We start from the raw sequence: 27,838 nt of genomic DNA, 5'->3' as shown, positions 1-27,838 counted from the left end.
ACATTCATCAGGTACTGAGAAGAAAAAACAAGTGTTGTCTAATACTACAGTGCTAGAGGAACATATCGACTACTGTAATATAACAGGCGGGGAAAAAAAACCCCAGAAAACAACATGCACAAAACCCCACAAAGTACCAGAAAACATGAAACCCCATTCATTTAAAGTGAGGCTCATGTTCAAATATTCTGTTTAGATGTTGATGAGCTATTCTTCATTTGTCAAGTTTTTCATTCTCCAGTAAAAGGACTTTCAAACAGTAGCAGAAGGTACTCTGTCAGCGTTCTGTTCTAATTTCAGCATCGCACATTTACTATGCAGTCAGACTGCAGCTTGTACTGCACACCTGCCACCTATAACTGCTTAGGTATAAACACAACAGCAAACAGTCTAGCCCAGCCTGATCAAGTTTTTTAATCAACTTCTCAGCTCTTACAGCCACCATTTGTTCAGATACCAATGCACTAAGCTCACACACAGTATAACAATCACTAAATTTTAGCAAAAAAGGCCTACTTTTAGGCTTATTACAGAACGCTGTAGTATAGAAGATGACATCTGGAACAAACCACACAAGATGACCAATATACTGAAAAATGGCATGTTATACATATTTATTATCAAATTTACATTTCACTATGAAACAACAGTAAGTGCAAAAAGCAGATGAAAAAAATACCATGAAATTCCCAGACCATTCAAACATTGTAATTCCCTCGTGTAACAGCTAAATGAGGCTCAAACACAATCTTCTGCTTCCCTTTCTGCTGCTGTTAACTTTGATCACAGGTACTTTGAGCATGCAGGCATCACTGAGTTTATCAAATCCTGTGGAACTAGAAAGCTTTAAATTTGTGTTTGGTTTAAGCCAATCTAAATGAAGGTATTTACATGACACCAAGATACCAAATAACAGGAATTTATTTCTGTCTCTTGTAACTTTCGCAAGCATAGGTAAGTCCTTTCTTTCTAGCATTTGTTTTTGTCTCGAACCACAAGATAACAGAACCTTTCTGAAATCCAGTTCTCTGTTCTTTCTAGTTCTACCTCCCACTCAACCAAATCACACTTGTGCAGGATCAAAAGATCTTGTGCACATTCTCAACTACCTTATGCATGCAAGTTTGTCTCCTCTCTTCTGGGAGGCAACAGAAGCCAAATCAATTCCTAGAATGATGGCAACTTTCAATATGTTCTCAGGAACACGTATGTTATTCAAAAAAAGTTTATCTTCAAGGTTTTGGCACAAAACAGTAAACTTGGAAGTACCAATTTTCCCTGTTGCTGCAAGATAGGTATAGATATACGACATGTGTGTGACCATCCAAAGGTATAAACACATGACAGAATTTCAACACTGCACCACAGCATCAACCAACTGGATAAATGCATAAACACAGCGGTATACAGCCTTCCATTTTCTTCTTGTCTTGTGTAAAGTACCTGATGGTACATCATCCTACAGAAAACAAACAAACCAACCAACCTCTCAACATATCCACAGTATTGTTTGAACTGAACCAGTTTAAATCGTTGGCCTATGGAATATGGAAGCATCACAAAGAGAAACATGCATTCAGTTAATGTGCTTTTAGATTAATTTTAACTGAAACCTGGTCTGCCAAAGGAATTCTGATTTAGCGGATTTGCCACTTCTGCTGACAACACACAGAATGATCCAATGGCTACAGTTATCTAATGAAGCTGGTTAGAAAAAGTGTTAAACAGTGTTACAAAAACATACTTCAAAAATGTATCCGTAACTTACATGTATTCCTATAATAAACATACATAAAATGGACCTAATTTTGACACACTATGCACTTCTCTGTTGAGACCAAACTGTCTAATTTTTTGTGAACTCATTCCTGTTCTTTACCTAGAAGTTACAAATACACTGCAGACACACCCATCTTAGTTCACTGGAGAGCAAAGTTGCCTCCCTCCATGCCTTTCACTCTTACCTTATACAGCTACGCAGGACGCCATGGCACAGCTAAGTACATATAAACATAAATATTTACATGAAGAAATTAAATATTTTTCATTTAAAAAACAAAATTAACCCGTATATGGTATTTTAAATAAAATTCACCTTTTACGTAAGATTTTGCTTAGAGAGCAAAAGGCAACTCCAGGAGTTCCTGAATATTTGTGTGCGCTGCTGACAGGCAAGTTTCTGCTAAGAATCCCTGTGCAAGTTTGAAGTGGTTACCCCTTTTCCTTTTACAAAAAAAAGACTGTTGTATCAAAGAGTCATCACAAGATCTATAGAACTATAAAAGCTGAAAGGCCACATTACAAATTTCCTATAAACCAGGTTAAGAAGCTTTCTTTTACTGCCCTACTCCACTCAACCCTGCAGCAACAAGAGTGCTGATTATGGTGGATGTGCCTTACAGCAAATGCAAATCAGCGTGATTATACTGATGCTTCACACCATGCACCCAGACAGGTATCAGTTATGTCCCACAAACACTAACAGGCAAGGTAAACTTTGACTGTTTTATCTAACTGTATGGAAACCAAACTTTATGACAATTTTCAAATGTATGGAAACTAAATTTTAGAAGAATTTTTAAGTGTTGATAGGTACAGTGAAAAATTACATAAAGATTATCAGGTCACTAGTGAAAACCCATTCCTCAGGAATTCTGGGAAAACTTTCTTCTTTAAGTTACACTACAAATCTACTGTAGATTATTCAGTTATGACTGGAACCTTGGATAGGAAGGAATCAAAAAAGCAGCATGGGCAGTAATATTTTGATTATTACCCCTCACAAATCAGATTTCTAAAATGGACTTCTCTTTTGAGACAGAAAGTCTGCCTCGGCTTTGTTCAGACTCAGGTTCAGAACCACTCTCCTTCATCAAAACACAGGATTTCAATGTAGACAAAATTGATTGATGTTCATTACAATGCTATGAAGAACACTAGCTTTCATATTCCTGTTTCTAAATGTAGACTGGTAAATTTTGCTCTTCATGGAATCTTTTAAACAGAATCCTCCCTAAACTCAGAAACAACTAACTGAAAGGCATGAAGTTTACTGCAGAACTCTCAAATATACATAATGTCTACCTATCAAGAGAAGAGTCAGGTTACCAAATTTCTGATACTTGTCCTGAAGTAAGTACTATCTGCTTACATCAAATAAAAAGAAACCCTAAATCAAGCACCTAGGTATTATTTCCTTTTAAAACGCTGTAATGTGCCTGAGATTTTGTGTGTGTGTGTGTGTGCGCGCGCGCGCAAAAAATACTCTCATTTAAAAAGATGCACAGCACACTTTGGAAAGATTTCTTAGCTTGAAGTTTTCACCCTAATACATACTTTCCTGCTTCTTAATTCTTACTCATTACACCTTCCTTTGTGTACTTCAGAAAGTCTGGAAATAAATTAACTTCTGTTAATACCTCACTAGCACAATTGCACTCTTTCAAAATATAAATCCTGACCACCAGTTTCTGTGTTCATGAACAGAAGTATTGTTTTCTTACATAGAGCTAAAGGTTCTCTCCACTGCCTCTCAAAGTGAAGATGAGTTTAAAGCATAGTTTCTGAAATGGAAAATAAATGAATTTAAAAAATAAAATCCAAGTTTTGTTTGCTACAGAGAGAAACTTGGACCAATAATGTTGGTCAGACTGACTGTTATTTTAATATTATAAGTAAACGATACAGCCTGACTTCTAACAACTAGTAAAATACTATGGTCATATGGTGGAAAAAAATAGAACAGCACCTGCAAGACAGTTTTACACATGTCGTTTAAAAGGTTAAACTACTGAGAATGTCTATCATGTTCTTTTAGTTTTGCTTAAGTTAAGACAGATGCTGAAAGGGGTCTCAAAACTAAGCTTTGGTTTCTTCTTTCTTATCTTCCACAAAAGCCTTCTTCATCTAACCCAAGCAATGTTCTTTTTCTCCTTGATCCCAATGCTTCTCTCCCCCACATCTTTAACATGCACATGCCTTCTCCAACTCTTCTGTAGCACATCTAGCCATGCCTGTACTGGATGTTTATCCCTCATGTATTATTTACTATGCTAGAAGTCAATAATTTTTCAGACCAGTCAGTCTTCCTTTAGGATATCCATTTTTGATGACTGTGTGCAAACTGGAGCTCCCAAAGCTCCAATCATGGCTGGAAGACTCTGGTTTCTTCTCAGTCCTGCCATTAAGTTGCTACCTGCATTTAGAAACACAGTCGATTCCTGCCTCTGCAGGCTAACCTCCGGCCCCTGATTCTTGCTGTAGTGCTGTGTCTCAGGGGGCTTGATCACCCTGGCAATACCCAGCCTCTTCAGTCTGTCCACTAGGTTCATCTTGAGCTGGCCTACATCTGGAGTGTTACGGGAGGGCTTTAGGCCATACATTTCTTGCAAGAATGTCTCCGCTGGTCGAGAAGCCAGGAAATTTTCTGAGTGATACACTCGGGGCTCAAACAGCGGAGGGGAAGGACAAGGTGAATGCAAGGGAGAATTTGGTGGAGTAGAAGGAATGGGGAGAGTTCGAGTGGGCTGTAGCAAAGGCAGTTTTTCTAATACTGGGCTATCGTAAACCTTGGCAGAGATGCCCCGTTCTTGCAAAAGTTTAGCCAGACTGCTTGTGCTGCTGAAAGTAGTGGTGGAGTCTCTTCTGTTGGTGAGAAATTCGCCAATACTAAGCCTGTAAGAAATGGATGAAGAGTTCGCTATTGGGTTTCCAATACTGCTGCCAGTACTTCCAAGTGAAAATGGGGCACCCACAGAGCTGAAATAAAATAAAAATTAAACAGAGAAAATGTACACATTAGACATCTTTACATCTTCTCTGCATTTGCCTTTTATTATACAGAAAGCTCAAGAAAAAATGAACTATTGCTATTAGCTGTGACAGTTTCAGCTTTAGTAAATTCAGAATTCTGCAAAATGTTTAGAAGTTATACTAGGCTGACAGAGAGGTTTTACTGTAAGTACCAATGAACTTACCTTCTATCATTTATATCATTTATACCATATTAGATAGAATATCAACATAGATGTCCAGTAATAACTTAGTTTAAAAGCTTATGATAGATTCAGGGGAAAAAACTATCACAGAATTATTTTGGTTATGTAATAGGTATATTATACAAGGCATTTGTATATTTTTCATACTTGTATATATTTAAGAGTACAAATTTACTTCCTTTAACTTACACTAACGTGTTTTAAGTCTCACTCTAGAGAATTTCAAGTTTCCTCTTTGCAACTACAACTATTTGTATGAGTAACATCCTGTGTGTTGCCTAGCTGCCTTGGTATTTTTTAAAACCGGTCGATATATCAGAAGCCAGAAAGCAACTGACTGTTTATTCCTATGGAGCAACATGTAGGATGTCAGCAGTCACCATACCTGGGAGTAACTTGAGTGACATCAGATGGGTGAAGGATCCTACAGGTAGTGAAGGTAAACGTGGAATTTGTGGAAGACAGACACTTCCCTGGATTTGAGGCTGCAATTTACGTCCATTGGGGGTAAAAATACAGACAAAAAAGAACTAATCAAAGCAAAGTTTATAATTACTTAAATAAATAAATAAAATAAATCAACAGTGGTAAAGAGCAAAGACAGCACTGTTGCAAGGCCAAATACTTTCCATTGAGAAAAAGACTGCAAAATAAAAAGAAGAAAAAACACTAATCATGCTTCTTACCAGTGACTGGTACTGCTGCTGAAGTAACAGGTGGCAGGAAAATCCCTGCCACTGGCTTTGCCACTGTACTTTTCTTTTCCTCCGGGAAGGACTTTTGCACTTGAAATGTTATACCTCCTTCACTTTCTTCCTCATCATCCTCCTCCAAGTCAGAGATGTGGTACACAGTATCATCAGAGAGAGGGGTAAAACCTTTCGTAACAACACCTGGTCTTGGGTCAAGAATGGTGCCTAGGTTGGGGCGAGCAAGCTGCTGCCAGTGAAAAAGGGTCTGAGATCCTGGTGTGAACAAAGAGAAGAGTCTCAGAGAGCCACTACCTACTATTGTATTGAGTTACAAAAATTCATAATCAAAACAAATCCAGGCAAGTGGTGCCGACACCATGATGCATGACACGCTTGGATGGCAATGCCATGAAAAAGCCTAACACTTAGCGCCAAATAAGAAAGCCAAATAGAAAGTGATACCGATGAGCTGGCTGGCACATAGCCTGCCAAATACTACTATTTCCTCTTACTGCATATCATACCTAGCTATACATACACTGACAGTGATTTAGCTGGCAAATTAACGTAAAATCTTTTTCTGCTGATGAGAGAAGGAAGATCACTCTCTTACCTTCAATGGGTTTGACAATTTGCAATTTTTCTGGTAGGAGGGCACGCAGATTACTAGAGCTGGCAGAGAGATCAGTGAATTCTGAGTTTGTACCCAGGGAAAAACAGCTTTCTGTTGGTGTACTACAGCCACTAGTCCCTTTCTTCTGCTCAGCCAGCAAATGCATTTTTCGCTGCCATTCCTCCTCAAAGAACTGCTTCTCACTCAGGTAGTTCTGACGACGAAGGGAGAGCCTGTGCAGAGCTGTGACTAAGTCATTGTCTCCAGGGGTTCCTGGCTGGCCAGGATTATGAGTGCCTCTGTGAGAAACATCAAATAACAACAGATATTAAGGCCATTAAATTAACTACTTCTCTCCTACACAGCAGAGATCCAGTCTGGATTTAGTTTTGCATCAGTTTAGAAAGAAGATAGCAGGCTGTGTTTCCTACTTTAAATTATTCTCAGAGCTGCTCCTCTGGGTCATCTGCGTGTGGCTCTCCAACTGGTATACACCAGACTGGAAGGGCTTTGCTGTCATAACTACACTTGACCGATTAGATCCAGGAATCGGCAATGGGGCAGGAAAGGAAGAGGAACGTCCACGAGTGACATTAGCAACCTTGACAGTGTCAAATACTCGTTTCTGTTGACACCTGCAGAAAAGATAAGCAAGCAAATGTAGTTTCAGAAGCATTTTGAAAAAGCTCTCAACAACAGACTTCAAAGTCAGCAGAGACCTGACTAAAAAGATTTAAGCCCAGAAAACCAGGATTGCCTAAGACACTTGTGTTCCATTAAATATCAGAACTACCACTTACTTCAACCCGAAAAACCTGAACCTCTATTGATAACCACTTGAGAACATTCAGGACCATATATTTTGTTTATTTAATTTATATATGCTTTCAGAAGTATATATTTAATTTGTTACTTTTTGCTCAAAAGTAAAAGATCTAGGAACAGGACTTTCAGGGCTTTGGAAACTGTTTTCAGTCTTTCAGCTATAATTTCATTTCCCTGAGAATTTTTCTGTAAGCATTAAAGGGGATAAAACTAGCGCTGTCCATCAGAGAACTTGCATTTAAAAAATCTCATCAATTAAAGAATGAAATAACATCCTTATAGCAAATTCCCAACTTACTCACAGAATCAAGTAAGAATAGTAGGTTCCAAAGTTGCAAAGATTACCAAATACTACAAAGCTTTTTTATTAAGTTATATAGAAATGAGGGAACATTCACATTTATAGACTTCCAGAAATCAGTTTCACCTTACTTAATACAAGCATATGAAAAAATCTTGAAATAGCACATAGAGATCTGAAAACATACTTTTGCTTGAAGAGAACAGATTCATCACCCTGACTCAATTCCTTCCGCATTGTCCCTTCAATTTCTGCTGCAAGGGAATCCTAGAGGAAAAACAGAAACCAGAAGAGTTACTAAATTAGATTCAAGTCTTTTTTCTAAACAATTTTAGCAGAAAATATCTCTAAAAAAATTACTCAAAAAATCTCCACATTTCCCCAGCATCAATATATTTCAGACAAACCCTTTGGTCTCTGAAGGAATGGATGAGGGGCAATTTTCCACCATAACTACACCTACATATAACTAGTATGGGTTCAGTTTTCATTAGCAACATCTGCTTTTTCTTGGCACACAATGTTGATTCCTGAAGTTAAGCTATAATTGTAAAAGCACTTCTTACAAGGCCAAATGAGCATGAAGGATTCTGCATACACAGAACCAACCAAAACCTGACAAATTCCCAGCACAGCCCAGAAATACAGTACAGAGAGTAATCAGAATATATCTGACACTAATAATAATAATAATAATAAAAATAAAATAAATGCCTTTAACCCTTTTCCGTTGTTTTAGTCACCTCTGGCAATTAGGCTAAAGTCATGCATTTCTGATGATGCTTATAATTTAATCTCACAAGATAAGGACATAAAATTACATCATAAACTACATACAGGGAAAAAAACCCCAAAACTCTCTGAACTCTTGAAAAGACGCTTTGTTTCTTAAAGAAACACTGTCAAGTTATACAATTCATATTGACATTGAACAATATACTAGCACAACTGAGCACTAACTGTAGAACATGCCAATTGACTTATTTAACAGAAAAGGCATATAAAAAGGAAAAATAATTTTAGTATCACAATATGTCAAGTGCATGGTTAGTTTCCCAATACATTAAATTCTCAAAACTGTACACATTAAAGAACTGAAAACCCATTAAATCAGCTCCTTTGCCTACTACAAAATAGTTACTGCTGCAGCTCTTGTACTGGCTGTTTTACTCGTATAATTGTATGCTGCCACAGGCCATATGTGTCAGTAGGTGTATGCCAAGCTAGTGGTATTTATTACCACTGGAAATGCTCCACATGACTGGCGGTGGCAGAGACAAGCAATAGAGCTGGCTCTGCTGCGCAACAACTTCACTTCTTCTTGTGATTCGTGCAACATCCCTAGACACTCCGCATTCCGATCTTGCAACTCATGTAGCTGAAAGAGAAAAAGAGGCCACCATGTGATACCAGTAAGCTTTAAAGATAAGACAGAATGAAACTGAATTCACTCCTACAGAAACCTGTATCAACTGATTCAACACAAATATTTTTCCAGCTGCATGACACATGCCAGCACCTGGAATGGGCAATAGTTAGCATGGCACCCACACCGTTTTTAATGGTGAAGCACGAAGTCCAAATTAAGACTTGAAAGTGGAAAATGTATAATAAAATCCAAAGGAAAATACATCAAAAAACTCTGCAAGTACAGTAACTGCTGATGCAAAAGAAGAAGAAAAAAAAAAAAAAAAAAAAAAAGAGAACTTCCTTAACATCTGATGAACTACAGTATTGTTGATATAATCAGTAATATTCACACTAAAACACTCTGTCTCGTAACTACTAAGAATAGTAAGACCTCTCTCCCTGGAACACCTTTCTTGCCTTTCATACTCCTGTGAACTACAAAAACATTTGTGTAGACTTTGATAAAAATAATTATTCTTTCTGTCCAATCATATGACCCCTACCATAAGGAAAAATCAAAAGTGCTATATAATTAAAAAGCAATAGTTCCCATTCTCTATTAGTTTTCTTTCTCTTACATTCTATTCCAAACAGCTATCTAAAAATGTATATATACACACACACATACATATACGGGAGCCTTAAGTACCTCTGCTGTCAGTTGTCTCTGAGCATCTTTGGAAGCTTGTAAGTGAAGTTTCAGCTCCTCCTTTTCAATCACGTGCTGAAAGCACAAAAAGGTGCTCATCATTTTTTCAGCCGATTTCCCTGAGAGAGTTGATCCTCTGCCATACTTTCCCGAAACAGCCAATCTCTTGCAGTGTAACTCCCTGGTTTGCAAGTCAATTTTTATCTGCTGTAAGCACTGGCATGCACACACGCGCACACACATGCGCACGTACACTCTTCATTCCCTTACTTCTTTGATTTTATGTTGAAGATCAACAATCTGAGACAAGAGGGATGAGATCTCTTCCTGGTAGCGAACCAGCTCCTCACTCTTCTCTGACAACTCCTCTGTTATTCTGGAAATTTGAGCATTTGTTTGCCCTACAAAACATAAAAGGAACTTAGCAGAGAGCTTTTCCCCAACACACAGCAAAAAAGCAAACCAAATCAAACACAAAACCCAGAAAAGATCAGTGAAAGTCAACAACAATCTTCAAAATTACCAATACTGTTAGGAAATCAATTAGTAGTTCATAGAAGTAGGTGTCTCAGAACATTCATAATGAAAACATAAATGGTGGTACGGAGGAGGAGAGAGAGAGTGAACTTCAAACACAGGTGTAACATATTAAGAGCTAAGTGCGCAGAACCTGAAATACATAACACAAGTATGTGAAATGATCACAATAAAATCCAAGGCAAGCTGCTATAAACAATTTCAAATGACCAAGGCCAGTTTGGGAATACGCTGAAGAAGTCAGGCTCTGAATTGATCTTGTTATTAACTACCATTCTCTGTAAGCAAAGGCATTTTGTCAGACCTTGTCAAGCATACACCTGTTTAGCTCTTGATTCTGGTCACTATCGATTCCCCAAAGAACCACTGCATACAATTCCCAGTTTCTTCTTTTCTTTAAGCAAGCACTTCAAGTGTGGTGACAAGGCAGCTCAAAAATCTGAAATATTTTTATGCAGTTAGTCCTGCTTGTATACTTGCCCTGAAAGCAGAGCAGAGTCGTAAAATCTGATCAATCTTGCATAAAGGTCACACTACAAATTTAGTGGTTATTGTACCTCAACAGATGTTCTGCAGAACAAGGTCCTGCCTATGGCATGGGCCTGTGGACACTTAAGCTCACAGACAGATACCTTCTTCCTGAAGACACACATTTTAAAGCTGTAGACTAGATATCCTTTGGGTGAAGATTCTTTCTGTGAGTCTGAATTACCTAGCATGCCTGTGTATGCTATCGGATTGAACAAAACAGAACTCACAGACATTCTCATTGAAGGAAGATAGGAGAGCTTATATGGCATAACTTCTATTTGCAAAGGATGTATATTTTCTCAGAGGGAACAGAGTAAATTAACAACTAAGTATCAATTCAGAGTATTTTTATGGTCATCTGGAACAAGAAAAATCAAGCAGCAACCCAGTCTTCTCTATGGTGGTTGTATAGAAAAAAATACCTTAAAATACAAGCTTAAGGCTATTATGCACAAAGGAAGCAGCAGACATCAAATGACTACAGATAAAAAATTTGTACCACCAGGTTACACAATTACCACACACACAAAATAACAGGATTGTTCCTTACTGTTTCAGAATACTTAACATGAATTTGCATAAGAGTAGCTGCAACTTTTTGCAAATAAGCCGTCCCCAAAGAAAATACTGTTCTAGACAAAACACTTGCCAATTTATAAATTCTTTGTTTCCTAATATATATATTAAAAATAAAGTCTTCATAGATACATAGTAATCTAGAATGGGCATTTAAGAGTCTATGCACTGATGTATTTCAGTGTTAAGCATGCTGAAAACTCTGTACAAGAAGTATATTTTGTTGATTTTTTGGTGTCTGTAGGCTTCAGTTTAGGTGGTTTATAAACATTAGATTTTGTGTTCATTTTCCCTCTCTAAACACAGTACACGTGCCTGAAGTTGAATGCCAGAGTGAAACCTGATCAAATACAGAAGCAATTTTGCGCTTGGGTAAAGAGCAAGACTTGAATAATTGGCATAAATTACTGAAGCTTATTTTTTGATTCAGGGGTAACTAAAAAGGTATAGGCACCAGGTATTTCAAATACCATTTTGCCATTGCAAGATACAGCCTGAATACTCACGGAGCTCTTTGACACAGTCATTGACCAGCTGCTGTTCCTTCTCTTCATATGTAATGGTTTCTGTCTTCAGGTGGCAAGCCTTCAAGAAAATTATTGGTATTCCAATTTCAGTTTATCTATACATCTACTAATGCCACAATTTTTTATTTCCGAAATTCTTGCAACTGAAGCATCCCCTCTATCCATCTTTACAATTTCTATGCATCTGGCCATTCTTCCTAACCGTTTTTTCACCACCACCTCTTTCCCTGAATTTTAGAGGTCTTTTGAGTGAAAGACACATGAACAAAACCTGATCTCTCACCTCTAATAAAAAACTGTTGCAAAAATATGTAATTGTTAGGTAAAGTAGACCAACACAGTAACCAGAAGTAAGCAACTGCATTTTCTTCAAAACTTCTTAAGGAAAAGAAATCTTGAAAATTGAATTACGTCAGCCAAATCTTTGGTGGCACTGAAAAGCTCTCAGTAGAACAGCTTTCCGCCATACTCCCCAACTAGCCTATTTAGACTGTAAATTTTCTGGGCCAGACATAGAGTACAACAGGTCTAACCAACATTGAGCATACCAGATTCCTACTTCTGTTTCAACTGTGAGGATGACAATATTAAACTTTGCACAGTTAGGTCTATATTCAGGACTGTTTGCCATTAAGTGACTGACTCACCTTAAGACTTAGTAAATGGGTTTAAAGATTATCCAAGCAAGTAGAAGTACAGCTACACAAGTGCAGGCAAACACATTTCTTTACATAATGCTGTCACATGAAAATAAAAATTGAAAAAGAAAATACAGGCTCACTACAATTGCCTGAATACAGGCATGTTTTATACACAAGAGAGACCAATTAAAATACAGAGACTAAGCGTGTCTTTAAAAGAATTTGATTAGAAGCTTATTAGCCCTCACTATTTAATATAGACTGACAAAAATGTAATGGCAAAACAATGTAATCCCCAGAATACTATTGTTAATTGCAGTCAGACTTGTATCAAAACAGGTCACACTACTTGGATCCACCAGGCCCTCAAGCTTCTTTTGCTGGGTGCTTACCTATGTTCCCACATTCTTTCACATACCATAGTGAAACTGAGGAAGGACTACCAGAGGACTCTGGAGATAATGAAGAGTAGTGGAGGAAACAGAAGGATGTGGGAGGTAGAGGGAAAGTGTTTGGGTATGATTTGTATACAGTGATACAAAATAGCTATATGCTTCAAGAGAAACCCAGATGCTGGATTTTTCAACCATCCTGATTTATTTCATATCCAGCATATGTGGTATATAACTGTAAGTCGGATATACCTTTGATCGGAGGGCAAGGTTCTCCTCCTCCAGCTCTCTGAGTTTATCTTGCAAGACATCCAGCTGCAGCAGATCGTGTGATACATTGAAAGGCTCATTGAAACGAAGAGGTGTGGAACAGCTGGAATCTGTTTCACTCTCCTCAGAAGCAATTGAAACAATACGAAGCAGGTCATCCTTCTTCGACAGTTCATGCTGCAGCTGGTTAACCTATGACAAAAGAAGATCATCAGTTCATGAAATGTATTTTAGCTATACAATATTACAATGTATTATTTATGTAGCCTCTTGGAACATCACTGTTCCAGTCTAAAATGAGATTAAAAAATAGCTCGCAGGTCACAATTCATTTATTTACATTTGCACAGAAGATTCAACCTCTACTGATTTTATAGGAAGTTCACAACAATCATAATTTTAACACTGTGAGGGAGACTGAAAATTCAAGATAATGTGAGAATGGACAACAGAACCTACTTCTTTAATTGTTTACTTCAAAATAATTTTCCAGCTGCTTTGGTACATGTTTACATTTTATTATGAACATTTTTCTGAATTGTAACTTCCTGGAGAAAAGGACTGACATGTAAATGAAATCTATTTACATGTATAGACTTGTACCCCCCCAATTGTTGTGGTTTAACCCTGGCTGGCAACCAAGCACCATGCAGCCGCTTGCTCACTCCCCTTCACCCAGAGGGATGGGGAAGAGAATCAGAAAGGAATGTAAAACTCAAGGGTTGAGATAAGAACAATTTAATAGGTAAAGCAAAAGCTGTGCATGCAAGCAAAGCAAAGCAAGGAATTATTCACTGCTTCCCATAGGCAGGCAGGTGTTCGGCCATCCCCAGGACAGCAGGGCCCCATCACGTAACAGTTACTCAGGAAGACAGATGCCATAATGCCAAATGTCCAACCCTTCCTTCTTCTTCCACCAGTTTATATACTCAGCATGATGTCATATGGTATGGAATACCTCCTTGGCTAGCTTGGGTCACCTGTCCTGGCTGTGTCCCCTCCCAATTTCCTGTGCCCCTTCAGCCCTCTGGCTGGCAGGGCCCAAGGAACTGAAAAGTCCTTGATTTAGTGTAAGCATCACCCAGCAACAACTAAAAACATCAGTGTGCTATCAACATTGTTCTCACATCAGAGCCAAAACACAGCACTGTACTAGCTACTAGGAAAACTAACTAACACAGCTGAAACCAGGACACCAATGTATATATAATATGAACTGTAGGACAAATAAAAAACAGGAGAACAGACAGATCTCATCTAGATAAATTCTATTTTGCGCATTTTAATTTGTATATGAATACATAAATTTCTGCTGTCCTACAGCTAATTATTTTTTTTATTACCAGCATACTGTTTTATACAGGCAGCTGAATCCATTTCACTGTAACTTAGACCACATCTGTTGATGACAGGGTTAAAAAAATTCAGGAAAATTTAATTCTTTTTTAAGAAAGAAAGAAAAAGATTAGATCAAGAATCTGTGCTTAAAGGAATAGATGGGGTGAAGATCTTCAGCAGAATTCAGTTTTCATTAAATTTTATTTATTTATTCTAAGTGTAAACACCCCATTAAACATTTTCTTGCAGTTTTCTCACCTGTGAGTCATTATATAGCAGATCATGTCAGATACCAACTACTTATTCTGACTTAGATTATTAGATTCTTAGTTTAATGGCAGGGTATCAGACTGATGGTCAAAACAAACACTTTAAAATGCAATGCTGTTGTACATATATCATAGTAATACCTAGCATTCTCACAATTTCTCAGTAATTACAATATGCAGTCTTCGTAGTCCATTCTCAGAGTAAGAAAGCTGATTGAACAATGACAATTAGGAGAATGATGTCTAATTATACTTCAGTTTGAGAGCAGCAATCACCTGCTTTCACAATGAAATAATGTATTTCTATTAATCCTCTTACCATCATCATAAAAAAAATTAAAGAAAGAAAGAAAAAAAAAAAGAAAGAAAGGAAGAAAGGGGGGTGGGCGAAATCACTCACTCGATCCAGAGTTTGTCCTAACTGTTCTTCTAGTGCTTCATTCTGTTCTGTCAACAGATGGTTTCGCTTAAGGAGGGCTTGTCCAATTCGGGCTGCCAGTTCCAGGTCCCGATCTTTCTGCTCACAAAATGAGAACAAATGTCTACTTTTGATCAGATAAGGTTTAAATTCAGAGTAGTACTAGATTTTCCTAGTTACTGTTTAATGCAACACTGCTTTGACATCCCCCTTCACTCTCAGATGGATCAACATAGTGAGATCAATGATTACTGCTTCATCATCTGGATCCAGAACACATCCGTACACGTGTTTCTTGATATAGTACATTCTCTTCCAGAGCATTTGCGGTAACAGGGGGACGGGAAAGCATCAAACCTGGGGACAGTTTTGCGTTTTGTGCTGAGTACTGGAGAAGTTATATGGGCTCTGTTGAACCCTACAAGCAGTCACATATACTTAGGCCTGTGGTCTCTGAGGTGACACTTTCCCCAGAACAGACTGCTCAACATGGATAGTTTTGAGACGGTAGAACCAAAGGAGCAACAGGAAAGCAAAAGAAAGCAGTTTTTCTCTCACACTCCCTGGTTCCATGGGCACCCATAGTTTTGCTAAATTTTGTGTCTCAGACAGTGCAACCAAATGGGCACTCCTGATAAGCAGCTCCTGAAGATAACTGAACCAAAATTTCCAGCAGCTGAATAAAGCCCTTCCTCAAATACATGCCCTCAAATGCAGTAACATAGCATTGCAGACACGAGCATACCTCAGCTAACAGATGTTTGACCATGTCAGCATCACTGTAGGTTTTCTGCTCCACATTATCTGTGCCAAGAACTGAAAAGAGAAAAACATACTTACTGAAGTAGCTTAAGTACCACAAGACTGCTGGGAAGGGAGAGAGGTAAAACTCAAGAGAATGTTTTTATATACAAATACAATACTTAGTTTATAAAACTGGTGGAGGCTATGAAAACACATCTTAACTTCAGAAATATAATAGAAACAATACTCATTTGGTAGACTGATACAATGAGGTACTGAACATTCACAGCTTTCAGCAATATGAGCTAAAACTTGAGCTGCTCACATATCCTTCAAATTTAGAAAAAGGAGGAAAATCTCTTTTTTAATACAGCCACGCTATTAAATTATCCAGCCTGCTGGGAAGAGAGGGAAGAATATACTGGAGCATATCCAAATACAGCTGAACAAAAACGCAGACTTTACCCTTGAAACAAAATTCCCATTAGTGTGACAGCTATACACAGGAAGTATGGAGACCCCAGAGACTAGTGACGAAAACGTGTTTATTAAGTGCTTGATCATCTTGGAAACAGTTAAAAAGAAATAGGATAACATATGTCTGCAATTTAGATGTAGCAGTAAATCTTATCTTACTGACTGAGTGATTTTGACCTTTGAAGAGTTTGTAAAAAACTGAAGACAAGCAGGATTTGAAAGACAGGACTGAGTCAAGAAAAAACAAAGCATGAAGAATTTGCAACAACTCTGAACAAAACACAGTGCTAAAACACAAAGCACTGGTCTGCTCTACTTCTTGTCCTAAGAAACAGAAGATGCTAGTAAAAAAGAAATCTTAATTACCTTGTGCAAATTTGTGAGATCCAGCCAAAGAGGAGGAAGGAAGTTCAATAAGAGCTCGAGTTATAGAAAATGAAAGACACAGGGAAAAAGGAACAAAAAGAAGAAAGAATTAGAATGTAAGAAAACAGGTGATTTTTTACATGCACCTACCACCACCAGAAGAAAAAAAATGAATGTGTAAACATACTTTTTACACTATTAAAACTTCCTTAGAAATTTTAAAGAATCACTTAAATATGATTCCCTTCAAGAGCAGAATTACACATCTCACTTGCAGGTAATGGATATTTGTGCTTGTCCAAGTTCAACAGACATTTGCTATATTTGCTTTATGGAATTAGAATCATGAAAGTAAAGAAGGCAGCAATATAAATTTAAGAAATATAGAAGAATCTGCTTCAACTGAAGGTCAAAGTTAACCTGTTTTGAAACGAATTCCATCATCACTGCACTGCAAAATGAGATTACTATGGATTTGGTCTAAATCTATTTCTGAAGATTTCCTTGGCACTTCTAACTTGTTTAAATCATATTTATACTCTGAATACATAGCGGTATTGGGTTTTTTCTTTGTTCTTGTTGAGGACTGCACAATTAGTTACAAGATAGTGAAGTGCCAAGCTCAAGTGCACACTAACTTTATTTACATATGTTATATAAGCTATGAATGACCTTTACATACATAATGTCCGTATTTAACCTTTTAAAACATAACATTAAGGCTACACTAGAAAAAAAGTTGCATTTTAGTATAGAAAGAAACTTTCTTGCAGTCTTGAAGGACAGGAGAACAGAAAGAACAATATAGAAGAAAAAAAGTTTACTGAACTGTTTCTCTAAGGGCTTAACAGAAAATCTAAAAAATCAAATGTTTTTATCAGGTAGATCAGCAGACATAAAAACCCAACACATGCTCTTCAAGTATTTAGAAGCTTTGAAGTTATAGCAGTGCCATTTACTAATTGTATTTCTAAGCAGGGCAAAAATAGGAATTCTTCACAAAATTTAAAGTACTCATCTATCAGTAGCATAACACACATTTGGGAGGTCAATTTTACTGCACCACTTGGTTGCCAAGAGAGGACAGCAAACTCATCAGGCTTACTAATATTTGGAAAATACGCACATATATACATTTCAGCCATTATAGTCAGAACATTATAACCAGCTCTCCTGTGGTAACTGTTCCCAACAGGCAATTTCAAGTAAAAAGTTTCTATCCAGTGGCAAGTCACCTCAATAAAGATTTACACTAATTACATACAAGGTTACTCATGTAGGTAGGTTCCTAAAAATCGAACCCAAATAAATTTACTCTGACAAATGAAATCACAGGACAGCTTTGAAATTCACTCTATACAACTTTTGTTATTTTCTTACAGTACAGAATCAAAATTATACACAGGTTGTCATAATTGTCTCTTGTGAACATGCACATGGGCAATCTCTCCTCACTCACCTTGCCAAGTGAAAGCTGCAAGCAACTCTTCATTTTGGTTAATATTCTTGTTAGGTTGTGCCATGTCTCTTTAGTCACACATACAAAGTAGTTCTAAAGACAAATGCCTTGTAATTCAGGGCTTCTTACACTACCACAGTTGAAGCAGAAAACATTCTTCCACCTCACTGAAAACACTGCCAGTGGGAACTCAACTGGTCATTGGATAAACCTTCTAATAGAACTATAGAATCACAGAATTGTTTAGGTTGGAAAAGACCCTTAAGATCAAGTCCAACCTAGCACTGCCAAGTCCACCACTAAACCATGTCCCTAAGAGCCACATAGGCAAATAACAGGCAGCAGCAGCCATAAAAAGAGGAGGAGCTCAAGTGCAATAACTGTTGTTAATTTTTATTTTTTTATCTTGGATGTCAACTGGAAATTCACTCAGACCACGAGTTTAGTGTTCTCTTTAGGAGAAAGTTATAAAAGTGTTTTCATACATATATAGTAAGGAGAAGATCTACACACAAAAAACCAAGTTACACTTCAAGAGTGTGGCTGTCACAATTATTCCCAATTCAAGTCAACAGAAAAAGAGGCACAAATTTCACCTAACAAGCTATTCAGCAATGATTATAACTAGATTTTGATTTATATCAGTTTTTGTCTGGGACCTTCCCCATATATCCCTCTAAGTTACTAGGCGCGAAAAAACTAATATGACGACTACCACATTAAATCTCTTTGGACAATTTCTAGGAGAAACATAAGCTATATTTATCTTGAGTTTATATGACTCAGCAGTTATGACTGTGCTCTTAAATGACAGAGTTAGTTCTGTATGTTATGCCTAGGTTATCTTTTAACTTAATGTCAGTCATTGTTACAGCTCATTTTTGAGAGCTGTCAAGAAAACATCTATGGTAACTGTTCAAAAAACTCTCACAAGCAGTTTAATGTTTTCACAGGACATTTTCTATAGTTAAAAAGAACTTCTCACTGGGTGAAAGTGGAAGACACTACTTTCTGTAGCACCTTGACAGCCAGGTAACACATGACTGCCTTTATCAAAACACTGATAAAACCCCTCCCCCCTCTCACTGCAGTTTGGAATTATAGGCTCACACTGACTGAGGGTCCTTCTCTTAGTGCTTCATCACACTGGAACTGCAGGCGTTTACCAGAGAGCTTCACCAGAGCCACATTTGATGTAAAGTTCCTTCCAGCACTCTATATAGTTGAAACTGAGGAGGATGGACACACCCCACTGACTACACAACTGCTGCCAGTGAACTACAAAAGTGTCCACTCAATTAAAAATCATTTATGCTTGCAATATTACTATCAGAAACAGACTGAGCAATAAACATTAAGTGGCTTTCCAAATACTTTCCACAGTTAAAGAGTTCCAAGTCTGCAAGCTGAACTGATAACAAGATTGCTTTAAAGTGTCAAGTGCTGCATTCTCATGAGGTATTATTTTACTTTTACTTATTCATTTGCTATACATCCTGGATGGACGCTTAAAGCACAACAACAAAAAAGCCCGTTCAGAGGTGGCATTACAAAAAAAGAAGTAATCATTACAGATTATCTATAAATACCAAGGCTGTATGTAAATACCAAGTTCACTCTCACAAGTATTCTATTCCAATAGTTCAAATAGATGGAGGAAACAGAACTTCCCTGTTCCTCTGAAGTGATTACAATGCATTCTCCTCTTTTCACATGAAAACACTTGAAACTACAGGCAAGTTAGGGTTCAGTTCCTTTGGCAGCCTTCTAATAATTTGATTTTTAACATATTAAATGTTTCTTCATGTGATCAGAAGCTGTTTTCTTCCTTATGATCTGCTGGGTTTAAGGATAAGTTACTCTGTATTTTCAAAACTGGAAGGCAGTGATAAACACTGTTCTAGTACCCACCTGGCTGGCATTCACCCCATTTCTACCTTCAGAAGAAACCATGTTGCATTTCAAAAGCAACATTGCCACAAAAGGTTAGGACAGCGTCATTAATCTCCTGAAAACGGAGTTGCCACATGCTCGGTACCTCTCATATTACATCTAATCTAGCACAATCCTAGTTTCCTGTCTCTTTTCCACTATCACATGTTCCCGTTCTTATTTCTATGTGAAATCTAATGAACAGGCCGCCATAGGACATGCTAGATCAGCCCTTAGAATTGCAGTGCTGAACTACAAGCACTTCCCCTGAACTCATCTTTTTCTTCCGCCTGTCCAAAGTTTTCCAAATGTGAATGCTTTATAATATTAATTTTATATTTAAGGTTTTCTCTTCAATAGTTGGAAAAAAATATATATCCCAGACCCAGATATACTCACTCATGTAACGGAAGGGCTCCTCATCACGAACTGGAGAAGTGATTTCAGGAAGATGGCCATGGCAGGCAGCAGACTGAATCCAATCTTGATTTTCATACAGATACAAAGAGTCCACTCGTAACTTGTAATCTGGCAACTGTTCTTCTAGCATGCTCACCAGCTCCACCTCAGGAAGGTCCTCGCTGGAGCAGACATCTGAAAGTGAGTAAATGCCACTAATAGTCCATAACTATTATACACAACATATTTAATCTTGCAGCAGTAATATACATTCTATATACTAAAAATAATTTAGAAACCTTCAGTAGATTTGAAAAGAATTATTCTGTACTGGACAAATTACCAGAATACTTATTGAACCAGTATTTGATTTACACTGTAATATTTGTAAGTTCCTGATCCCCAGCTGACTCCACAACTGGTCTAGACAGCTGGTCTAGTCATGACTCCCTCTGACTTCTTCAATATGATATATGTAATGAGTTTCAGTTTTTAATTTTCCTCTTCATTGAGCTAAATCACAGACCTGCATTTTACCAGCTATTGATTTTGTAAGGTTTCATTGGCTTTAGCATAGTTACATTTCTCTTTTCTGAAGGAAATTGACATTTTTCTTGTACTTCTGTTTATTGTTTTGTCCATTAATGAATGTAGATGTAAATAACGTTAAACCACAAAAATCAACTGAACACTGCTTGAAATCAGGGAACAAATAGAAATTCCATTATCATCCATAGGAAAACACACTAAGAAACACAATACTCAAAATCCTGGAAAGGAAGTTGAGCTCTTCCTGTGTCATGCTCTGCCTTAATCTCTTTCACAACTATTGCAAAAAAAAAGGAAACATTAACTCTAGGTTGCTAGAATACTGCATATCAAAGGTATATGGCAATTATCTTTCCTACATTTGTAAAGAAGACTATCTTCAGTATCTTTCAGTGGAAAAAAATGCCAATGTTGATTACTGACATTGAGAATTTTACAAATGACATTTTACACTGGAAGATGATTTTACAAGCTACTTAAGAGGACTCACCATTTGTGGTCATCTGCAGTACCAGCTAAGCAATACAAACAACGTGGAACTTAACGTTGTCTTCAGGTTGGTGTTCTATAACATGTTTGATACATTCAGGATTTGTAACGGCAAATCTTCAACTTACCAGAGACGCTCTCCAAGCCCCTGTGATCAAAATTCATGAGTCCTTTCTTCTCAGTTCACTTCTTTGGAAATAGCATTCTGTAGTCAGATTGTGCAGTCCCTTTATTGCTTTGGCTTTGGTTTAGAGACAGAGTAAGGGAGAGCCATCAAGCCACCAAGATACTAACAAATCTGCCATCAACTCACTTCTGCAGACCGGTTCATACTCCAGATCTGTTGCCATCTTAGGACATGATTATCTCATCTGGGCTACTACCGATCAGTAGAAGCATCTATAGGACATTTCATGCTTCACAGGCTTCTCAGCTCAGCCATCATCTAGAAATAAAAGAAAGAGAATGCCAAAGCTGTCACAGTGACAGATGTCAATCTTTCAAATGAGACCTGTAAATTAACATGACTTCATCCCTTTCAGTCTGAATTTTCTCCCTGTACTACCATTTATCTAAAAAATCTAAACATTTTAACCCCCAGTTTACAAATTGCATGTAAACTGTAGCATTAAAAAAATGTATTTTCCCTGCAGACATAACTTTTCACTTTCAGCATCAGCTTTGTCAATTACCTATTTGTCTATACCATTCCTCTTCTTCCATATAACATTTAGTGTATGACAGGTTCATTCACTGAAATGAGGCATTTTCCTTTTACCCTACAGGACAGTAGCTCCAACTACACAGAAGTTTTCTTCAGGGTACTACATTTATCTAAAGCAATGCGTACTAAAGGCAGGATTTCAGAACTGTCATATTAAGCATTTTGATTGTTAAAAAAAAAAAATTATAGGACTGTTTGCTTGAATTTCTTCCCCTTTAGAAGTCTGTTAATTAAAAACTGGATCTATCAGACATTTACTTCGTGGACCACGACAAAATTTGTGTTTCCTTTTCAGTAGGGACTCATTTAAACCAGAAATGAAACTACCATGACTAATGGAGATAACCTATCAGAACAGTTTAATAAAGCAAAAATTCTGCCATTCCCTTGCCAAGACTGATCAAGTGTCTTCCATGCAAAATACAAGAGTAGCCCTAGATGACAGAAAAATATGAAATCAAAGAGAACAAAAGTCTCATTTTCCCTCCTCCTATACTCAGTAAACACAAAAATCTCTTGAAATCTTAATTAATTTCAAATTTGCTCTTCAAAGTTTCCCTAAGATCTCCCATCCCCAAGCACAACACTCACAAGTTTGTCTCTCTGTCTGTAGCAACCTCTCATTTGACAAGACCAGAAAGGACAGTGCAGGAGCTTTCTGAAGAAAGCCTAGAGCTTGCCAAGTTCATCTGCTTGTAGACTTTGGCAGGAGATCAAAAAAGAATTTCCTTCAATTAAGGTCAGCTCACACTTGTAAGCAATATCTTCTTACACTGTCATTTATTTATTTAAATATGTACTTTATTTACCAGTTTTAAATCTTATTCATATCAGACACTTATTGAAAACAGTAAGACTGAGATTTCAGAAACATTTGCTATCTGAATGTATAGCTGTTTCCAACAGTAGTTTGTGATCTTTTTCAAGAGGCTGTTTTTTAAATGGATTGCTGAAAAGCACTAACTAGACACACTCACACCCTCTAAAACAATTGAATACAGCAGAAGACGATACTTAAGAATGCTGTAGATCCACAGAGCAAGGTGATTTTACTTTGTAATAAAAAGAGTCACTGTAGAGCAAGACAAAATTCTGCCGCACAGGACTGTTTCTTCACAGTTCTGATTGAATCTTTTTCCTTTGAGTTTTAACACTGCAAAAATGAATGCTACTTCCTCTCAAAACGGGACTTAATCTCTCTTCTAAGTAGTGCAAAGCAGAAACACTATTTGTTGCAGTTCAATCTCAGTTCAGCCAAGGGGGGGCGGGGGGGGCAGTGTGGTGGTGGAAAAAAAAATCATTTGGCTCAAAGTTTTCTAGAGCATCAGGCCAACATCAAGCTACTGAATTAAAAGAGCAATCTCATTTGTAAAACCTTTGAGAAGTTTGCTAGATAAACAAACACCATAAAAGTTAATGCTCACATTTCCGATGCTTCTTATAGCTTTAGTTTAGTGTGTCATGAGGCAACTTCTCTGGAAATTCACCCAGCTAATGCACTGTGCAGTACCACCCTGAAAGTGACTCCATGACCCTTTTACTCTGCAGGTATAAAACTATTTCCTAAGTTCAGATTCCTTCTCCAAGTTACAACTGTAATTAAATACACTCAGATGAAGCCCATAAAATTTACAATATGGCTTTAAAATATACAACCATGCTACAAAAATATCCGAAACAGAAGCCAGAAAACTTTCTCAGGTATAATTTTTAATCTTTACTTATAAAGATTATTTCCACTGTCAATTTACTATATTAATTCCGCAGAGATGTACTTCTTACCCATTTTGTCCCCCTACTCCCTCATATGCCAATTTCCCATTGATGTTTGAGTCTTTTACAAATAGGTTAACTGAACATGGAAGAACCAAGGAGAATTCGAATACTGGAGAATGGCCTATATGTAGAAGTGGTGCTCTCAGGAGGCTTTCTTCAAGGAAGGCTCAAGAGAAATGGAAATATCAGACGAGGTTTTACATACATACCAACCTACCTCAATCTGTTTATTTCTGTGCTCTCTAATTAAATTTTACTCCATGATGCGTGTTTCACATTGCAACTATCCTGTGGCTTGAAACAGTAGGCTAAAATCAGGAGTACCTATAGCACACTTAAGAAAAAGACCCCTTGTAGAGGTGAGAACTAGTCCTAAGCCTTTTACATCTGCCCCACAGAACCCAAGTTGCTCTGAGGTTTCCTAGAGCATCTGTGCATGGAAAATGGAAAAGAAACTCAAAAAGAAAGGCAATGCTGGAGCCCATTCACGCCAAGAAGTATTTTAAAAGCATGGAGGGCTATCATTTATGACCCAGGCAACAGTCTTATTGTTCACCATTGTTATAACAAAATCTGACGAAACTCCCAATGAAAACTGTACAAAAATTAAAGCATAACAACAACAACAAAAAAACCCACAAACCAAAACCAAAACAAAACCACCAAGGGCTGGAAAAACATTTTAAAAGCATTATGAGAAATACACATGAATTGCCTACTAAGTGGTAGGATATCATAGTGTACAGGTTAAAAAAAAGAAAAACTAAACAATAGGAACCACATATTCCATTAAACCACAGATATTTCAACATAGCATTTAATCTTGGTAGTAAAGAGACAAAAATGTGGTCTCCTGACCACATGACAGGAGATTTCATTAATTTTTCCTTCAATGAGTCAGAAGATCTCAGCCAAGATTAACTTGCAAAAGCAATATTAAGTAAAGACTCAGAGAAGTTGAAATAGCTATAAAATATTAAAAATTATAGTCTTATCTTTGTGACTACCACTTTGAACAACTCAAGACAGACACAGAATGACAGTTGTGCCATCTTATTTCAGAATGTAATTCTGAAGACATTCAACCACTAGAGAACTCCAAGTCATATTCAAATTATCAGAAAGGTGAGGTAAGTTGCTTTTACAACTGGAAACTGTAGACAAGCAAATGTATGTGCTTGTTTCTTTATGTACAAAAAGTAAAAAATATAGCCAAAATTTTTTGGTCAAAATAGCATCTATTTTGACAACATCCAAACTCAAACATAAATATCCTGCTGTTCCCATTTGCTGAGAGCAGTTGACTCCTCACAAGCACTTGGAAAGACTAAACTAGATCTGCTCCTCTGTACAATTACAGGATGCAAGGCATCAAGCCACAATTAACACAAACAAAATTTCAACAACAAAGAAGATTCTAACTCGATTAAGGGAGAAGGCAACATCCATTTTCCAAAAGGAAGCAAACCGAATGAGTCAATTATTCTGGGATACTGAATTCTACTGCTATGTAAATATGCAATTAAAAAACCAAACCAAACCAAACAAAATGGTATCAAGTCATTAACACAGTACTTTTTTCATTACTAAAACAGGAATGGTGTCAAGCCAGCTAGTAACAATAAACAATTTTTGCATTTCAAGGTTAATGAAACAGTTCTATTCTTATAGCAAACACGACCATGTTGCATTGCTGCCAAAACATTCCTGGGACTAGTGCTCAGAGGCAGAAGCCAAATCCTTCAACACTATATAGGATGAGATGAAGGACAAAGGACTATATACTGAAAAACTAAACTATCGGAACATGAGCTTTGTCAAAATTAACTCTTGCTGTGTGCCTAACCTGTTGTTTTCAGCCATTACTATCCCTACAGAAACCTATTTAGTGCTTGTGTTTCTCTCATGTAAGCGGGAAAAAAAAATTAAAAACTATGCCAGCACAATCCTAATAACGAGCGTAATAATCATAAGCAAACTTGCAACAGACCTTCAACCATAAATAGTGTGGTATAAGAAAGGAACTCTAAGTAAACAAAACAAAACCCCATACACATCTCCTGGATACTTTACTTCTTGCAGGTTTACTTTTATTCAAAGGAAAAGTCTACCTGCAAGAAATAATGTATACACATAGCAATGTTGTGATCCCAGGGGAGCCTGGGAGAAAAAATCTCTTTTTTCAGAGAAAAAAAGAATCATCATGCATTAAGTATTTGTTGGTTAGAGACTACAAAAATGTGGTATATGTTTTTCAGGCAAGTGCTGTGCTCATATTTCATTATAAAGGTCATTAGCGGCTTCTTTTAAAATTGAAGCTTGTTCTCTATAAACTTGAAATGAACTTAAGTAACATTTAAAGTTCACTGAAATCACCAATGCTTTCAAAGTTGATGCATAGCTGCATTCACCGAAGGAAGTGGTTTAGGTTACTTAATAACCCAGCCAGTGCTCAGCATTTCAACAGTTACAATTCTGTATTCATTGAAATAAACCAGACTGATCCATATGACTCAGTCACCAGAGTATCACTAGCAAACTAACTAGATAAAAGGATCTGTTATCTCTTTTGTAAACTTGCCTGTGAAAATGCTGGGTTTGTCTTCTTAGAAAACCAATCAGTGGATCACGTTTATCCTTCCTGAGAGACAGTGCTCCTGCTACACAATATTCATTGCAGCGAACCCATTATTAGAGGCAAACCACCACCAGAAAAGTCTGTAATTTTCCAACACCCTACTCTTTAAGCCCCATTTTCAGACACTCCTAAGAGAAATTTGACAAATCAATATAGTTCTAATCAAATCAAAATCTAATCAAATCAAACAAATAGTTCTAATAGGTGACACCATCACTAGAGAATTGACAAATGTCAGGTACTGGAAATTAATTCCTTTTTTTCAATTTAGCTTCAGCGTTAGAAGTGTAATTAAAAAGAAGTCTACCTGGTTTTACTCAGAAATACATCTTTTGAAAGATAACGAGTATCTGAAAGCATGCCTAAAAATGACCATGCCTTGTAATGGTGTGTGAAAAGTTATTTACTAGTATTTGCATCAGACTCTCGCAATCAGTCAACAACTCTGAAACATAACCATAAAAAATGAGCATGCATGCAACAGCCTACAGCTGAAGACTGCATTTAAGAAATAAAAGTGCAAGGATGCAACTCCACACAGCACTTTTTCCCTAGGATGGCTGACAGAATAAGACATTTACTGACAGAGACCTTATTACAATTTGATCAGCCGATCAGGACGTAACGATGTGATTAAAAAGTCGATAGAAGCCAAACCCTCCTTGCACCCACATCCGTACGTCAGGACCAGGGCTAAAACATCACCATCGAGCTTCGCCGCCCAAGAGCGGTGACACGGACCTCCCGGCGAGCCCGGACGCAGCACGGAGCCCTCGGGCGGGCTGAAGGTCACAGCAGCCCCCCGCCCGTCACTGCAGCCTCAGCACGCGCATTGCGCGCCCGAAGGTTACTGTAACTCCGGCCCAGCGCCCTGCCTCAAGCTCCGCCGCCGCCCGCCCCACCTCAGCGGCCAGGCACGGCGGGGGCCCGCGGAGCCGGGGGGGGCCGCGCCTCGGCGGGAAGCGGCCCCGAAGGCGTTACGGCGGGGCAGAGGAAGGAGCTCGCTAAGCCGCCCCTGAGGCGACAGAGCCACCCCGAATCAGCACCGAACGCCTCTTACCCGCCCCGCGCTCCCCCCAGCGCGTCTCTTCTCCGCCGCTGCCACCCGAGGCCGACGGGCCCGCGTGTCGTAAACCGGCGACTGAGGAGGGACCCCGGCGGCTTCCGCCCGGCTCCCGCCGCAGAACTACAGCCCCCGGCTGGCGGCGCGGCCGCCAGGGCCAGCCCCACAATGCGCCGGGCCGCCTGCTGCGGGCGGCCCCGCCAGCCGCCGCGGCCCCGCCGGGGCTGGGCGCGGGG

At 38.1% G+C, this 27,838-nt stretch overlaps 1 protein-coding gene across 3 annotated transcripts; it reads right to left on the bottom strand.

Moving 5' to 3' along the window:
* Positions 1-587: 587 nt before the first annotated feature.
* Positions 588-27,747, bottom strand: TRAK2 (trafficking kinesin protein 2). 3 transcript variants are annotated; one of them, XM_037398631.1, is made up of 17 exons: positions 27,600-27,747; positions 21,530-21,846; positions 20,364-20,558; positions 16,574-16,627; positions 15,732-15,802; positions 14,969-15,085; positions 12,944-13,153; positions 11,638-11,716; positions 9,758-9,888; positions 9,488-9,562; positions 8,669-8,806; positions 7,616-7,695; positions 6,734-6,937; positions 6,303-6,601; positions 5,684-5,962; positions 5,383-5,482; positions 588-4,758 (listed from the first exon to the last, which is right to left on the bottom strand). In XM_037398631.1, the coding sequence occupies exons 2-17, from the start codon at positions 21,564-21,566 to the stop codon at positions 4,080-4,082; spliced, it is 2,748 nt and encodes a 915-aa protein (XP_037254528.1). In that variant the 5' UTR covers positions 21,567-21,846; positions 27,600-27,747; the 3' UTR covers positions 588-4,079. The 3 variants fall into 3 exon arrangements, with proteins under 3 accessions (XP_037254528.1, XP_037254530.1, XP_037254529.1); XM_037398633.1 differs by having other exon boundaries at positions 588-4,674; XM_037398632.1 differs by lacking the exon at positions 16,574-16,627.
* Between the last annotated feature and the right edge of the window lie 91 nt (positions 27,748-27,838).

Source organism: Falco rusticolus, chromosome 8, assembly GCF_015220075.1.
Source record: "Falco rusticolus isolate bFalRus1 chromosome 8, bFalRus1.pri, whole genome shotgun sequence".
Classification (NCBI taxonomy): Eukaryota; Metazoa; Chordata; class Aves; order Falconiformes; family Falconidae; genus Falco; species Falco rusticolus.
Note: the sequence above shows the minus strand (reverse complement) of the source record. Positions and strands in the feature narration are given on the sequence as shown.

Bases quoted from the DNA above. Each gene is read 5' to 3' on its own strand.
- TRAK2 (XM_037398631.1), bottom strand. From the start codon at position 21,566: ATGAATTTTGATCACAGGGGCTTGGAGAGCGTCTCTG. The intron at 9,563-9,757 runs GTAAGGGAATGA...TTGTGCTTTCAG, and splicing joins TTCAACATAAAATCAAAGAA to CACGTGATTGAAAAGGAGGA. The intron at 5,483-5,683 runs GTAAGAAGCATG...CGTAAATTGCAG, and splicing joins AGCAGCAGTACCAGTCACTG to CCTCAAATCCAGGGAAGTGT.